The sequence below is a fragment of the Bolinopsis microptera genome, chromosome 2 (assembly GCF_026151205.1).
Source record: "Bolinopsis microptera isolate Bmic1 chromosome 2, MBARI_Bmic_1.0, whole genome shotgun sequence".
Lineage (NCBI taxonomy): Eukaryota > Metazoa > Ctenophora > Tentaculata > Lobata > Bolinopsidae > Bolinopsis > Bolinopsis microptera.
Genome location: NC_087073.1, coordinates 21,755,257 through 21,773,635, shown reverse-complemented (window position 1 = coordinate 21,773,635; position 18,379 = coordinate 21,755,257). Strand labels below are relative to the sequence as shown.

General features: G+C 44.9%; 1 protein-coding gene across 5 annotated transcripts in view; it reads left to right on the top strand.

Moving 5' to 3' along the window:
- The window catches only part of LOC134811915 (sodium-dependent dopamine transporter-like), a 72,261-nt gene extending 55,474 nt beyond the window's left edge, over nucleotides 1-16,787 (top strand). Inside the window, exons 1-17 of one of the 5 annotated variants that reach the window (XM_063819067.1) lie at nucleotides 589-786; nucleotides 2,360-2,503; nucleotides 2,595-2,770; nucleotides 3,474-3,665; nucleotides 5,195-5,298; nucleotides 7,290-7,396; nucleotides 7,554-7,708; nucleotides 8,117-8,232; nucleotides 8,387-8,487; nucleotides 13,488-13,608; nucleotides 13,731-13,892; nucleotides 14,118-14,233; nucleotides 15,451-15,542; nucleotides 15,747-15,856; nucleotides 16,191-16,360; nucleotides 16,486-16,564; nucleotides 16,661-16,787. In XM_063819067.1, the coding sequence (XP_063675137.1) occupies nucleotides 638-786; nucleotides 2,360-2,503; nucleotides 2,595-2,770; nucleotides 3,474-3,665; nucleotides 5,195-5,298; nucleotides 7,290-7,396; nucleotides 7,554-7,708; nucleotides 8,117-8,232; nucleotides 8,387-8,487; nucleotides 13,488-13,608; nucleotides 13,731-13,892; nucleotides 14,118-14,233; nucleotides 15,451-15,542; nucleotides 15,747-15,856; nucleotides 16,191-16,360; nucleotides 16,486-16,528 (2,058 nt within the window). In that variant the 5' untranslated portion in view covers nucleotides 589-637 and the 3' untranslated portion in view covers nucleotides 16,529-16,564; nucleotides 16,661-16,787. Of the gene's footprint in view, nucleotides 1-586; nucleotides 787-2,359; nucleotides 2,504-2,594; nucleotides 2,771-3,473; nucleotides 3,666-5,194; nucleotides 5,299-7,289; nucleotides 7,397-7,553; nucleotides 7,709-8,116; nucleotides 8,233-8,386; nucleotides 8,488-13,487; nucleotides 13,609-13,730; nucleotides 13,893-14,117; nucleotides 14,234-15,450; nucleotides 15,543-15,746; nucleotides 15,857-16,004; nucleotides 16,068-16,190; nucleotides 16,361-16,485 lie in introns of those variants that run through there. The other 4 variants (XM_063819064.1, XM_063819066.1, XM_063819069.1 and 1 more) reach the window with 4 other exon arrangements.
- The last annotated feature ends 1,592 nt before the right edge of the window (nucleotides 16,788-18,379 follow it).

Sequence of the window (18,379 nt, the reverse complement as noted above, 5' to 3'; positions counted from 1 at the left end):
TTAAGCTTAAACTAGATACATTAATAGATACGAGCCCGTAAAGATGGGCGATGTTGACACATAACCTTAAGCTTAAACTAGATACATTAATAGATACGAGCCCGTAAAGATGGGCGATGTTGACACATAACCTTAAGCTTAAACTAGATACATTAATAGATACGAGCCCGTAAAGATGGGCGATGTTGACATATAACCTTAAGCTTAAACTAGATACATTAATAGATACGAGCCCGTAAAGATGGGCGATGTTGACACATAACCTTAAGCTTAAACTAGATACATTAATAGATACGAGCCCGTAAAGATGGGCGATGTTGACACATAACCTTAAGCTTAAACTAGATACATTAATAGATACGAGCCCGTAAAGATGGGCGATGTTGACATATAACCTTAAGCTTAAACTAGATACATTAATAGATACGAGCCCGTAAAGATGGGCGATGTTGACACATAACCTTAAGCTTAAACTAGATACATTAATAGATACGAGCCCGTAAAGATGGGCGATGTTGACATATAACCTTAAGCTTAAACTAGATACATTAATAGATACGAGCCCGTAAAGATGGGCGATGTTGACACATAACCTTAAGCTTAAACTAGATACATTAATAGATACGAGCCCGTAAAGATGGGCGATGTTGACATAGAGTCCAAGATCCAACAGGATCGTGAGAAAGGGAGGAAGGAATGGGATCACCCAATCTCCTTCATTCTAGCTGCAGTAGGTTCTGCTGTAGGTCTGGGAAACGTCTGGAGGTTCCCTAACTTGGTGTCTCAGTGAGTATTGGTGTGGGGAAGAGGAGGGAAGAGGAGGGAAGAGGAGGGAAGAGGAGGGAAGAGGAGGGAAGAGGAGGGAAGAGGAGGGAAGAGGAGGGAAGAGGAGGGAAGAGGAGGGAAGAGGAGGGAAGAGGAGGGAAGAGGAGGGAAGAGAAGGGAAGAGGAGGGAAGAGGAGGGAAGAGGAGGGAAGAGGAGGGAAGAGGAGGGAAGAGGAGGGAAGAGGAGGGAAGAGGAGGGAAGAGGAGGGAAGAGGAGGGAAGAGAAGGGAAGAGGAGGGAAGAGGAGGGAAGAGGAGGGAAGAGGAGGGAAGAGGAGGGAAGAGGAGGGAAAGGGAGGGAAGAGGAGGGAAGAGAAGGGAAGAGGAGGAAGAGCAGGGAAGAGCAGGGAAGAGCAGGGAAGAGGAGGGAAGAGGAGGGAAGAGGAGGGAAGAGGAGGGAAGAGCAGGGAAGAGGAGGGAAGAGGAGGGAAGAGAAGGGAAGAGGAGGGAAGAGCAGGGAAGAGCAGGGAAGAGCAGGGAAGAGGAGGGAAGAGGAGGGAAGAGAAGGGAAGAGGAGGGAAGAGGAGGGAAGAGGAGGGAAGAGGAGGGAAGAGGAGGGAAGAGGAGGGAAGAGGAGGGAAGAGGAGGGAAGAGGAGGGAAGAGGAGGGAAGAGAAGGGAAGAGGAGGGAAGAGGAGGGAAGAGGAGGGAAGAGGAGGGAAGAGGAGGGAAGAGGAGGGAAGAGGAGGGAAGAGGAGGGAAGAGAAGGGAAGAGGAGGGAAGAGGAGGGAAGAGGAGGGAAGAGGAGGGAAGAGGAGGGAAGAGGAGGGAAAGGGAGGGAAGAGGAGGGAAGAGAAGGGAAGAGGAGGGAAGAGCAGGGAAGAGCAGGGAAGAGCAGGGAAGAGGAGGGAAGAGGAGGGAAGAGGAGGGAAGAGGAGGGAAGAGAAGGGAAGAGGAGGGAAGAGAAGGGAAGAGGAGGGAAGAGCAGGGAAGAGCAGGGAAGAGCAGGGAAGAGGAGGGAAGAGGAGGGAAGAGAAGGGAAGAGGAGGGAAGAGGAGGGAAGAGGAGGGAAGAGAAGGGAAGAGGAGGGAAGAGGAGGGAAGAGGAGGGAAGAGGAGGGAAGAGGAGGGAAGAGGAGGGAAAGGGAGGGAAGAGGAGGGAAGAGAAGGGAAGAGGAGGGAAGAGCAGGGAAGAGAAGGGAAGAGGAGGGAAGAGCAGGGAAGAGCAGGGAAGAGGAGGGAAGAGGAGGGAAGAGGAGGGAAGAGGAGGGAAGAGCAGGGAAGAGGAGGGAAGAGGAGGGAAGAGAAGGGAAGAGAAGGGAAGAGGAGGGAAGAGCAGGGAAGAGCAGGGAAGAGCAGGGAAGAGGAGGGAAGAGGAGGGAAGAGAAGGGAAGAGGAGGGAAGAGGAGGGAAGAGGAGGGAAGAGGAGGGAAGAGGAGGGAAGAGCAGGGAAGAGGAGGATGGAAGAGGAGGGAAGAGGAGGGGCAGGGGCAGGGGCAAATGTTGTGGGATATCCGTTTGTAAGAATAGAATCTTTTAGAATGTATAAATTCTCATCATGATGTGATAAATAAACATGAACTAAACTGCTACACAGGTACGGAGGCGCTCCATTCCTCATTCCCTACTTCTTCATCTTGATATTCGTGGGAATGCCTATCCTCGGAATGGAGCTGAGTATTGGAACCTTCTACCAGGCCGGAGATGCTGACGCGTTCGGTTCCATGAACCCCAGACTCAGGTAAGAAACAAAACACTGTCTCTTAGGGGTATAGGACTGCGAGTGTGTTTGTTTGTTTAACTGTTAGCGAGTAAAGTTCACTATCTCTCAGGGGTATAGGACTGGCGAGTGTGTTTGCAGGCTACACCATTACTTTCTACTACTGTATTATCCTGGGGTATGCTTGTATTTACTTTGTGGAGTGCTTCCACAAAACCGACGCAATACCTTGGTACGACAATCAAGCAGCTCATTTCGACGATATTTCCATGACAGCTGGTATGGCAGGTGAGTAAATAAATTGATTAATAAGTTAACTAAGCAAGTAATCATGTTGGAACCCCCCCTGTTGGAACCCCCCCCCCCCCCCCCCCCCCCTCCCCATAAAGTATAGAATGAAAACGAGACGACAAAGCGAAATGTACATGAGTGCTTATCTTAGTAATGTATATAAATATATAATATGTAGGGTGTCTTATTTCGTGAGGTGGAATTTACATGTGACTTTCTGTATACTTTCTAATTTCTAATACAATTGTAACAGTTACCTTTCATTATAACAACTGATATAATTAGCATGGAACCAACACAACTAACACAACTAAAATAATCAACACGACTAACACAACTAAAATAACTAACACGACTAACACAACTAAAATAACTAACACGACTAACACAACTAAAATAATCAACACGACTAACACAACTAAAATAACTAACACAACTAACACAACTAAAATAACTAACACAACTAAAATAACTAACACAACTTAAATAACTAACACATTTAACACAACTAACACAACTAAAATAACTAAAATAACTAACACGACTAACACAACTAAAATAACTAACACGACTAACACAACTAAAATAACTAACACGACTAACACAACTAAAATAACTAACACAACTAAAATAACTAAAATAACTAACACAACTAAAATAACTAACACAACTAACACATTTAACACAACTAACTACTCAGCTAGAAAGCTAGCAGACCCATCGACTGAGTTCGACTGGCTCGGTACTTTCAACTGGAAAGTGTTTGTTGGCATCACGGTGGTGTGGATACTGATCTTCCTGAGCATCTTCAAGGGAGTTAAGAGTACGAGCTGGGTTGTAAAGTTCACAGTTCCCCTTCCTCTGCTCATACTGCTCATTCTCATCATCAGAGGTTTTTATTAGTTACTCTCTTATTATGCTGTTATATATATTAGGTTATAATTAATTTTTTTTTAGATATCATTGAGCATAAGCAGTGATACAACGTATCTCGGGATGATCCGCAGAGTCTCGACTAGTTTCGGCTTACCGCCATCAACAGGATCGATGAATCATCTAGCGGGAAATTTGAAATCAATTATCAATAAACAACATTCCGAAAGTATAAAAGCAAAATTCAAAGGAAATATCAGTAGGAAAATGTACGAAGTAGGTAATGTAAATAAGGTAACTACTGTGAAATCATGGAGTGGGCCAAAACAATTCATAGATCTAGCTATGGGTCTGGGACATATGTAAAAAAATATTTTTAAAAAAACCTTACTCTGTACGTTTTGTAGTCGTTTTGGCCCAGACCATAAACCAGGGATTCCTTCGGGAGCATGTAAGATTATATCCAAAGTTTGTTCGCCAATGGGGTGTGTCTGGGTGTCAAAGATCTTCAAGGTGGGTGCTACTTGTAATGAACTCTAGAAGGATGGGGTGGTAATACTCGGTCTGGCCGTCTGGAAGCCCATAGAATTCCAGTTCAGAAACCGAGTAAGGAGGTGCGGCTACTGATGAGAAGCCTCCTTAAAGTTTATTTGGGTTAGAAACGACATCTGGGTCCCTACCCTCGCACAAGATTATTCTCAATTTTCTTGTTGTGTTCCACAACTATACTTCTGTATACTTCAGTGATTGGGCTGATGACTCCAGTGAAAGGGCTGGTGACTCTAGTGAAAGTGCTGGTGACGATGAGAAAGACCATAAACCAGGGATTCCTTCGGGAGCATGTAAGATTATATCCAAAGTTTGTTCGCCAATGGGGTGTGTCTGGGTGTCAAAGATCTTCAAGGTGGGTGCTACTTGTGATGAACTCTAGAAGGATGGGGTGGTAATACTCGGTCTGGCCGTCTGGAAGCCCATAGAATTCCAGTTCAGAAACCGAGTAAGGAGGTGCGGCTACTGATGAGAAGCCTCCTTAAAGTTTATTTGGGTTAGAAACGACATCTGGGTCCCTACCCTCGCACAAGATTATTCTCAATTTTCTTGTTGTGTTCCACAACTATGCTTTCACAGTAGTTACCTTATTTACATTACCTACTTCGTACATTTTCCTACTGACATTTCCTTTGAATTTTGCTTTTATACTTTCGGAATGTTGTTTATTGATGATTGATTTCAAATTTCCCGCTAGATGATTCATCGATCCTGTTGATGGCGGTAAGCCGAAACTAGTCGAGACTCTGCGGATCATCCCGAGATGCGTTGTATCACTGTTTATGCTCAATGATATCTAAAAAATCTTAAGATCCTAACGTATTTTATCTTGGGAGGATTGCGGCTAATTAACACCCTTGCTGGACAATTTCTACTTTCCTTAACGTCAGCGAAAGCTTTATCAAAGGTTATAATTTATCGCATTCTTTCAACTTGAAGAAAATATGAAATATGATTCCCTGCTTGAATTACACTCCGAAGTAAAGGTCTCTGTTTCAGGTGCATTCCTAGATGGAGCAGGGGATGGTATTAAGGCTTACCTGATCAAATGGGACGGCAGTACTTTGAATGACCCTGTCATATGGACTAAAGCTATCGGCCAGGTATGATGCCCTCTTATTACTATTCCGATGTTTCCCTAATTATTCAACAACTTTACATCCCTTCTTAACAGTTTCTTGGAAATGTGTAACGCTCCAGCTTTTCTGCAGCCTCTCCCTGTTATCTCTCCCTGTTAAACAATCCCTCCTCCTGTTGAACGTTCCCTTCCCCATTTGAACGTTCCCTCCTCCTGTTAAATAATCCCTCCTCCTGTTAAACAATCCCTCCTCCTGTTAAACAATCCCTCCTCCTGTAAAACAATCCCTTCTCCTGTTAAACGTTCCCTCCTCCTGTTTAACAGTCCCTTCTCCTGTTAAACAATCCCTCCTCCTGTTAAACAATCTCTCCTCCTGTTAAACAATTCCTCCTCCTGTTAAACAATCTCTCCTCCTGTTAAACAATCTCTCTTTCTGTTAAATAATCCCTCCTCCTGTTAAACAATCCCTCCTCCTGTTAAACAATTCCTCCTCCTGTTAAACAATCCCTCCTCCTGTTAAATAATCCCTCCTCCTGTTAAACAATCCCTCCTCCTGTTAAACAATCCCTCCTCCTGTTAAATAATCCCTCCTCCTGTTAAACAATCTCTCTTCCTGTTAAACAATCCCTCCTCCTGTTAAACAATCCCTCCTCCTGTAACCTGTTAAACAACCCTCCTCCTGTTAAACGTTCCCTTCCCCATTTGAACGTTCCCTCCTCCTGTTAAATAATCCCTCCTCCTGTTAAACAATCTCTCTTCCTGTTAAACAATCCCTCCTCCTGTTAAACAATCCCTCCTCCTGTTAAACAATCCCTCCTCCTGTTAAACAATCCCTCCTCCTGTTAAACAATCCCTCCTCCTGTTAAACAATCTCTCCTCCTGTTAAACAATCTCTCCTCCTGTTAAACAATCCCTCCTCTGTTAAACAATCCCTCCTCCTGTTAAACAATCCCTCCTCCTGTTAAACAATCTCTCCTCCTGTTAAACAATCTCTCTTTCTGTTAAACAATCCCTCCTCCTGTTAAATAATCCCTCCTCCTGTTAAACAATCCCTCCTCCTGTTAAATAATCCCTCCTCCTGTTAAACAATCCCTCCTCCTGTTAAACAATCCCTCCTCCTGTTAAATAATCCCTCCTCCTGTTAAACAATCCCTCCTCCTGTTAAACAATCCCTCCTCCTGTTAAACAATCCCTCCTCTGTTAAACAATCCCTCCTCCTGTTAAATAATCCCTCCTCCTGTTAAACAATCCCTCCTCCTGTTAAACAATCCCTCCTCCTGTTAAACAATCCCTCCTCTGTTAAACAATCCCTCCTCCTGTTAAACAATCCCTCCTCCTGTTAAACAATCCCTCCTCCTGTTAAATAATCCCTCCTCCTGTTAAACAATCCCTCCTCCTGTTAAACAATCCCTCCTCCTGTTAAATAATCCCTCCTCCTGTTAAACAATCCCTCCTCCTGTTAAACAATCCCTCCTCCTGTTAAACAATCCCTCCTCTGTTAAACAATCCCTCCTCCTGTTAAATAATCCCTCCTCCTGTTAAACAATCCCTCCTCCTGTTAAACAATCCCTCCTCCTGTTAAACAATCCCTCCTCTGTTAAACAATCCCTCCTCCTGTTAAACAATCCCTCCTCCTGTTAAACAATCCCTCCTCCTGTTAAACAATCCCTTCTCCTGTTAAATAATCCCTCCTCCTGTTAAACAATCCCTCCTTCTGTTAAACAATCCCTCCTTCTGTTAAACAATCCCTCCTTCTGTTAAATGTTCCCTTCCCCATTTGAACGTTCCCTCCTCCTGTTAAACAATCTCTCTTCCTGTTAAACAATCCCTCCTCCTGTTAAACAATCCCTCCTTCTGTTAAACAATCCCTCCTTCTGTTAAATGTTCCCTTCCCCATTTGAACGTTCTCTCCTACTATTTAACGTTCCCTTCTTCTCTTTTACTGTTTAACGTCCTATTCCCTGCTGATTGTTTGTTTGAGGCTCCCTCTTTAATGTTTAATGTTCCCCTTTTTAGGTATTTTTCTCATTGGGTGTGTGTATGGGCGTGATGACTGCCTATAGTTCTCACAACTCCAAAAGTAAAACTAACGTTGCAATGAGCGAGAAGGCCATATCTCTCAGGTAATATATAATATTTACTCACTTAATCTAGTTCACAATCAAGTTGACACCCAAAATGATCTTACAACTATGAGTATTGAGTAAAATAAAAATACATTTTAAACACCTATTTAACATATGTAACACCTATGTAACACCTATGTAACACCTTCAACAGTGACACTGGTATTGCCCTGCTGGGAGGATTCGCCATCTACGAGGTTTTGGGATATATGCAGAAGAAATGTGAAAAAGATTCGGCTACAGGGGTATGCGCTGAAAACTACTACAAACAAGCCTCTATGGGACTAGCTTTCATCGCTTACCCTTCAGGTTATCTAACAGTACTTGTGGTCATTACCTTATTAGGGAATCACGTGGTTATTAACCAGCATTACCTTATTTAGGCATCACGTGGTTATTAACCATCATTACCTTATTTAGGCATCACGTGGTTATTAACCATCATTACCTTATTTAGGCATCACGTGGTTATTAACCAGCATTACCTTATTTAGGCATCACGTGGTTATTAACCATCATTACCTTATTTAGGCATCACGTGGTTATTAACCATCATTACCTTATTTAGGCATCAAGTGGTTATTAACCAGCATTACCTTATTTAGGCATCACGTGGTTATTTACCAGCATTACCTTATTAGGGCATAACATGGTTATTTCACCAAATATCTGCAACTTATAAATAATGTATATTTTACTGATGTTTACGGTTTTTAGGATTGGCAACTCTTGAAGCTCCTCAGTTTTGGGGTATCATTTTCTTTGGATGTCTCATAATGTTGGGAATTGATAGTGCTTTCTCTCTGGCTGAATGCTTTGTCACTTTCGCCAAGGCAATTATTTTTTATTTATTATATTTAATCTTATGTAAATTGTAACGAGATGTGACATGTTCCTCCCTATCTTCCTCCCAGCTAAAATGTTGATTTATTAATCGATTACCTAATGAGTTGATGAGATTGATAATGGATATTTAATTAAACTCAGGACTGCTGGATAGGATTGAGGCTGCGACCCAAGACCTGGATGGTTGTGTTGCCGACCTGTATTGTTGGGTGGCTGGCGGGACTTCTCTACTGCTACGATAGGTGAGACACAGCTACACGCACAGCTACACACACAGCTACACACAGCTACACACACAGCTACATACACAGCTACACACACAGCTACACACACAGCTACACACACAGCTACACACACTGCTACACACACTGCTACACACAGCTACACACAGCTACACACACAGCTACACACACTGCTACACACAGCTACACACAGCTACACACACAGCTACACACAGCTACACACACAGCTATACACACAGCTACACACACAGCTACACACAGCTACACACACAGCTACACACACAGCTACACACACAGCTACACACACAGCTACACACAGCTACACACACAGCTACACACACAGCTACACACACAGCTACACACACTGCTACACACACTGCTACACACAGCTACACACAGCTACACACACAGCTACACACACAGCTACACACAGCTACACACACAGCTACACACACAGCTACACACAGCTACACACACAGCTATACACACAGCTACACACAGCTACACACACAGCTACACACACAGCTACACACAGCTACACACACAGCTACACACACTGCTACACACACAGCTACACACACAGCTACACACACAGCTACACACACAGCTACACACACAGCTACACACACAGCTACACACACAGCTACACACACTGCTACACACACAGCTACACACACAGCTACACACACAGCTACACACACAGCTACACACACAGCTACACACACAGCTACACGCACAGCTACACACACAGCTACACACAGCTACACACACTGCTACACACACAGCTACACACACAGCTACACACAGCTACACACAGCTACACACACAGCTACACACACAGCTACACACAGCTACACACACAGCTACACACACAGCTACACACACAGCTACACACAGCTACACACACAGCTACACACAGCTACACACACAGCTACACACACAGCTACACACACAGCTACACACACAGCTACACACACAGCTACACACACAGCTACACACACAGCTACACACACAGCTACACACACTGCTACACACACAGCTACACACACAGCTACACACAGCTACACACACAGCTACACACACAGCTACACACACAGCTACACACACAGCTACACACACAGCTACACACACAGCTACACACACAGCTACACACACAGCTACACACACAGCTACACACACAGCTATACACACAGCTACACACTGCTACACACACAGCTACACCACAGCTACACACACAGCTACACACACAGCTACACACACAGCTACACACACAGCTACACACAGCTACACACACAGCTACACACACAGCTACACACACAGCTACACACACAGCTACACACACTGCTACACACACAGCTACACACACTGCTACACACACAGCTACACACACAGCTACACACACAGCTACACACACAGCTACACACACAGCTACACACACAGCTACACACACAGCTACACACACAGCTATACACACAGCTACACACACAGCTACACACAGCTACACACACAGCTACACACACAGCTACACACACAGCTACACACACTGCTACACACACTGCTACACACACTACTACACACACTACTACACACACTACTACACACACTACTACACACACTACTACACACACTACTACACACACTGCTACACACACAGCTACACACACTGCTACACACACAGCTACACACACAGCTACCACACAGCTACACACACAGCTACACACACCAGCTACACACACAGCTACACACACAGCTACACACACAGCTACACACACAGCTACACACACAGCTACACACACAGCTACACACACAGCTACACACACAGCTACACACACAGCTACACACAGCTACACACACAGCTACACACACAGCTACACACAGCTACACACACAGCTACACACACAGCAACACACAGCTACACACAGCTACACACAGCTACACACAGCTACACACACAGCTACACACACAGCTACACACAGCTACACACACAGCTACACACAGCTACACACACAGCTACACACACAGCTACACACACAGCTACACACACAGCTACACACACAGCTACACACACAGCTACACACACAGCTACACACACAGCTACACACACAGCTACACACACAGCTACACACACAGCTACACACACAGCTACACACACAGCTACACACACAGCTACACACACAGCTACACACACAGCTACACACACAGCTACACACACAGCTACACACACAGCTACACACACAGCTACACACACAGCTACACACACAGCTACACACACAGCTACACACAGCTACACACAGCTACACACACAGCTACACACACAGCTACACACAGCTACACACACAGCTACACACACAGCTACACACACAGCTACACACACAGCTACACACAGCTACACACACAGCTACACACACAGCTACACACACAGCTACACACACAGCTACACACAGCTACACACACAGCTACACACACAGCTACACACAGCTACACACACAGCTACACACACAGCTACACACACAGCTACACACACAGCTACACACAGCTACACACACAGCTACACACACAGCTACACACACAGCTACACACACAGCTACACACACAGCTACACACACAGCTACACACACAGCTACACACACAGCTACACACACAGCTACACACACAGCTACACACACAGCTACACACACAGCTACACACAGCTACACACACAGCTACACACACAGCTACACACACAGCTACACACACAGCTACACACACAGCTACACACACAGCTACACACACAGCTACACACACAGCTACACACAGCTACACACACAGCTACACACACAGCTACACACACAGCTACACACAGCTACACACAGCTACACACAGCTACACACACAGCTACACACAGCTACACACACAGCTACACACACAGCTACACACACAGCTACACACACAGCTACACACACAGCTACACACACAGCTACACACACAGCTACACACACAGCTACACACACAGCTACACACACAGCTACACACACAGCTACACACACAGCTACACACAGCTACACACAGCTACACACACAGCTACACACACAGCTACACACAGCTACACACACAGCTACACACACAGCTACACACACAGCTACACACAGCTACACACACAGCTACACACACAGCTACACACACAGCTACACACAGCTACACACACAGCTACACACACAGCTACACACACAGCTACACACACAGCTACACACACAGCTACACACACAGCTACACACACAGCTACACACACAGCTACACACACAGCTACACACACAGCTACACACACAGCTACACACACAGCTACACACACAGCTACACACACAGCTACACACACAGCTACACACAGCTACACACAGCTACACACAGCTACACACAGCTACACACACAGCTACACACACAGCTACACACACAGCTACACACACAGCTACACACACAGCTACACACACAGCTACACACAGCTACACACACAGCTACACACAGCTACACACACAGCTACACACACAGCTACACACACAGCTACACACACAGCTACACACACAGCTACACACACAGCTACACACACAGCTACACACACAGCTACACACACAGCTACACACACAGCTACACACACAGCTACACACAGCTACACACAGCTACACACACAGCTACACACAGCTACACACAGCTACACACACAGCTACTCACACTACACAACTAGCTACACACACAGCTACACACACTGCTAACACACAGCTCACACACAGCTCACACACACTACACCATCTCACACACACTGCTACACACAGCGACACACAGCTACACTCAGCTACACACAGGCTACCAACACTACACACACAGCTACACACGAGCTACACACTCAGCTTCACACAGCTACACACACTACACACCAGCTACACACACAGCCTAACAACTCACTCTGCTACACTCACAGCTTACACACAGCTACACACAGCGACAATCACACACAGCTACCACACAGCGACACTACTACACTACAACACACAGCTACACCAACTCAGCGACACAAACAGCTACACACACAGCTTACACCCACGCTACACACACAGCTACCACACACAGCTTCACACACAGCTACACACACATCTCTACACACACTGCTACTCACAACAGCTACACACAGCTACACACAGCTACACACACACTACACACCACTACACACAGTACACACAGCTACACATCAGCTACTACACACAGCTACACACACTGCTTACACACAGCTACACACACTGCTTCTCACACAGCTACACCACAGCTACACACAGCTACACACACAGCTACACACACAGCTACACACACAGCTACACACACAGCTATACACACTGCTACACACACAGCTACACACACAGCTACACACACTGCTACACTCACAGCTACACAACAGCTACACACACAGCTACACACACAGCTACACACAGCTACACACACACTACACACACAGCTACACACACAGCTTCACACACAGCTACACACACAGCTACACACACCAGCTACACACACAGCTACACACTCAGCTACACACACCTGCTACACACAGCTACACACAGCTACACACACAGCTACACACACAGCTACACACACAGCTACACACAGCTACACACACTGCTACACACACAGCTACACACAGCTAACACACACACTACACACACAGCTCACACACACAGCTACACACCAGCTACACACGACATCAATAAATATTTATTATTATTTAATGTAATAATATAAATTAGATAAACATCCAAAAATCACGAAAATCAATATTGATTGATTAACTAAATAATAATTGATGATGTATTACTAACAGTGGTACAGTTTATTAGGGCATCACGTGGTTATTTACCAACATTACCTCATTAGGTAATCACGTGGTTATTTACCAACATTACCTTATTAGGGCATCACGTGGTTATTTACCAACATTACCTTATTAGGGCATCACGTGGTTGATGATGTATTACTTTCAGTGGTACAGTTTATCTAGATATCATTGACAACTACCTGAACAACTGGGGGATGGTGCTTATAGGGACCCTGGAGTGTTTTGCAGTAGGGTGGGTCTATAAAATTGAAGATCAATACAAACAGGTGACATTCCCAATCAGTAATCTTTACAGTTTAAATATTGATGAGACTAAATAACTATTGGATATATAATATACATTATTCAATTATAATATACAATGTATAAAAGTTGCTTAATTACACAGGTGGGCAAATTGTCAGTCATGGTCTACAACTTAGGCTTCGTTTTCTTCCTCCTTATCGGTACGATTGTAGCTTTGGCGATTCCCGGTAAAAAGCCAACAGAAGGAACAAAAGCGGTACTAGACGCACTACTAGCTAGTTACGGAAAAGATCAGGGAGGAGCGGTAAGTCTATTTTTAGTCAATTTTATAGAACAATTTGAGTAATAAATCATCTTTTATATTTAGATATTCAGACCATCTTGCTTGTTAACGAATTCTTAATATCAATTGTTAACTTTTTGATATAAATATTCCTGATTCTTACTAGCACTATAGCCATTCATTATTCAATTAATTAATCAATTGGACCATCAAAATATTTAGTGAGGTTGAGTTTCTTATTTTCAGCTTGGAGTTGGGCTCGCCATTTTCTTCATCGGGTGGATCCTGCTCACCTGTATAGCTGTTGTACTGAGCAAGGGACCTGCTTCAGGCATCGGATCTAAACTGTGGGCCATCATGGGGTTAGTACTGCAGCTTCTCTACTACAGCTTCTATACTGCAGTTACTTTACTGCAGTTAGTTAAATGCAGCTAGTTAAATGCAGCTACTTAACTGCAGCTACTTTACTGCAGCTACTGTACTGCTGATACTTAACTACAGCTTCTATACTGCAGTTACTTTACTGCAGTTACTTAACTACAGCTACTTTACTGCAGCTAGTTAACTGTAGCTACTTAACTGCAGCTACTTTACTGCAGCTTCTCTACTGCAGTTACTTTACTGCAGCTACTTAACTGCAGCTAGTTAACTGCAGCTACTTAACTGAAGCTTCTCTACTGCAGTACTTTACTGCAGCTACTTAACTGCAGCTAGTTAACTGCAGCTAGTTAACTGCAGCTTCTCTACTGCAGTTACTTTACTGCAGCTACTTAACTGCAGCTAGTTAACTGCAGCTACTTAACTGAAGCTTCTCTACTGCAGTTACTTTACTGCAGCTACTTAACTGCAGCTAGTTAACTGCAGCTACTTAACTGCAGCTTCTCTACTGCAGTTACTTTACTGCAGCTTACTTAACTGCAGCTAGTTAACTGCAGCTACTTAACTGAAGCTTCTCTACTGCAGTTTTTTACCGCAGCTACTTAACTGCAGCTAGTTAACTGCAGCTACTTAACTGAAGCTTCTCTACTGCAGTTACTTTACTGCAGCTACTTAACTGCAGCTTCTCTACTGCAGTTACTTTACTGTAGCTACTCTACTGCAGATACTTAACTGCAGCTTATCTACTGAAGCTTCTCTACTGCAGCTACTTAACTGCAGCTACTTAACTGCAGCTACTTTACTGCAGCTTCTTTACTGTAGCTACTCTACTGCAGTTACTTTACTGCAGCTACTTAACTGCAGCTACTTAACTGCAGATACTTAACTGCAGATACCTAACTACAGCTAGTTAACTGTAGCTACTCTACTGCAGTTACTTTACAGCGGCTACATAACTGCAGCTATTCTGCTGCAGCTACTTTACTGCAGCTACTGTACTGCAGCTACTTAACTGCAGCTTCTCTACTACAGCTACTTTACTGCAGCTACCTACTCTACTGCAGTTACTTTACTGCAGCTATTCTACTGCAGCTACTTTGCTGCAGCTACTTTACTGCAGCTAGCTACTTTGCTGCAGCTACAATACCTATTAAAACAAGTCTAGTGTATGAATGTATACTGACCTGCAAATGTTCCCCAGATGGCACGGAGCAGACAGTCTCAGAACACAAGTTAACAACGTAGTCCGAAACAAGGAAAAAGATGGAGTCTGGGTACCAAACACGTTGAAGAGTGAGTTCTTGGCAACTTGCCAATAAAATAGATGTATCCAAGTATCCTAACGTTGTATACTCTACTAACCGTACAGTTTGTTTTTCTTTATTATCACGTGCAACAAACCAACCAATCAGAACACAGTATTTACACCCCGTGCAACAAACCAACCAATCAGAACACAGTATTCACACCACGTGACACAAACCAACTAATCACCAGGCGAGATTGAGGCCCTCTACAGACACGACTGTTTCTGCATCGCTTTTGGGTTCCTCATCAAGTACTTCTCATATGCTCTGCTCCTTGTCGTTACCTGCATCAACATCAAGGTACGTGACATCAAGTAATTAAGATACACTGATATAGGCATTTTATCACGTGACAATCCTGATGTGAACTATTATTAACAACACAGGGTGATATAGAGACCTCTTACGGTGGTTACCCGAGCAACATGCTCTAACAAACACTGTTCAGGGTGATTTAGAGACCTCGTACGGTGGTTACCCGAGCGACATGCTCTAACAAACACTGTTCAGGGTGATATAGAGACGTCGTACGGTGGTTACCCCAGCGACATGCTCTAACAAACACTGTTCAGGGTGATTTAGAGACCTCGTACGGTGGTTACCCGAGCGACATGCTCTAACAAACACTGTTCAGGGTGATATAGAGACGTCGTACGGTGGTTACCCGAGCGACATGCTCATTCTCGGTCAGCTGGTGTTCGTCTTCATGGTGTTCCTGGTGTTGCTTGTAGCCATATTCCCTCGTATCATGTACGATCCCATCAAACACTCTGGCAGCAACTCTCACCTCGGCAGATTAACATGGTAAGTACTCCTTCTTAAATTCTGTTAATCATCGCAAAATATTTTATCAATCACTTTTGTTTCTGTATTGTTGAAGATACGTTAGTCGGATTATAATAATTGAAATGGGATTTAATCACTTTCAGGATGTTCACCCCTAAGCCCTGTCCATCTGCTGAACCAAAATAAAGATACTACTACTACAACTACTAGCACACTGAAACTGTAATTTATCTATTTTTCTTCAAAAAAAACAAACTATTTTAAATATGTAGGATCACGTGAAACTGTACGTAATATTGATGGACAAGATTTTTTCAGGATGTTGACGCCCCTAAACGCTGATATTACTAATATGGTTCACGACATACCTGCTGTACCTTCCCCCTCCTCTTAACTCTCACTCCTCCTTCTTACCCCTCCTCTTAACTCTCACTCCTCCTTCTTACCCCTCCTCTTAACTCTCACTCCTGCTTCTTACCCCTCCTCTTAACTCTCATTCCTCCTTCTTACCCCTCCTCTTAACTCTCACTCCTCCTTCTTACCCCTCCTCTTAACTCTCACTCCTCCTTCTTACCCCTCCTCTTAACTCTCACTCCTCCTTCTTACCCCTCCTCTTAACTCTCACTCCTCCTTCTTACCCCTCCTCCTCCTCACCCCTCCTCCTTACCCCTCCTCTTAACTCTCACTCCTCCTTCTTACCCCTCCTCTTAACTCTCACTCCTCCTTCTTACCCCTCCTCTTAACTCTCACTCCTCCTTCTTACCCCTCCTCTTAACTCTCACTCCTCCTTCTTACCCCTCCTCTTAACTCTCACTCCTCCTTCTTACCCCTCCTCTTAACTCTCACTCCTCCTTCTTACCCCTCCTCCTCCTCACCCTCCTCCTTACCCCTCCTCTTAACTCTCACTCCTCCTTCTTACCCCTCCTCTTAACTCTCACTCCTCCTTCTTACCCCTCCTCTTAACTCTCACTCCTCCTTCTTACCCCTCCTCTTAACTCTCACTCCTGCTTCTTACCCCTCCTCTTAACTCTCACTCCTGCTTCTTACCCCTCCTCTTAACTCTCACTCCTCCTTCTTACCCCTCCTCTTAACTCTCACTGCTCCTTCTTACCCCTCCTCTTAACTCTCACTCCTGCTTCTTACCCCTCCTCTTAACTCTCACTCCTCCTTCTTACCCCTCCTCTTAACTCTCACTCCTCCTTCTTACCCCTCCTCTTAACTCTCACTCCTCCTTCTTACCCCTCCTCTTAACTCTCACTCCTCCTTCTTACCCCTCCTCTTAACTCTCACTCCTCCTTCTTACCCCTCCTCTTAACTCTCACTCCTCCTTCTTACCCCTCCTCTTAACTCTCACTCCTCCTTCTTACCCCTCCTCTTAACTCTCACTCCTCCTTCTTACCCCTCCTCTTAACTCTCACTCCTCCTTCTTACCCCTCCTCTTAACTCTCACTCCTCCTTCTTACCCCTCCTCTTAACTCTCACTCCTGCTTCTTACCCCTCCTCTTAACTCTCACTCCTGCTTCTTACCCCTCCTCTTAACTCTCACTCCTCCTTCTTACCCCTCCTCTTAACTCTCACTCCTGCTTCTTACCCCTCCTCCTCCTCACCCCTCCTCCTTACCCCTCCTCTTAACTCTCACTCCTCCTTCTTACCCCTCCTCTTAACTCTCACTCCTCCTTCTTACCCCTCCTCTTAACTCTCACTCCTCCTTCTTACCCCTCCTCTTAACTCTCACTCCTCCTTCTTACCCCTCCTCTTAACTCTCACTCCTCCTTCTTACCCCTCCTCTTAACTCTCACTCCTCCTTCTTACCCCTCCTCTTAACTCTCACTCCTCCTTCTTACCCCTCCTCTTAACTCTCACTCCTCCTTCTTACCCCTCCTCTTAACTCTCACTCCTCCTTCTTACCCCTCCTCTTAACTCTCACTCCTCCTTCTTACCCCTCCTCTTAACTCTCACTCCTCCTTCTTACCCCTCCTCTTAACTCTCACTCCTCCTTCTTACCCCTCCTCTTAACTCTCACTCCTCCTTCTTACC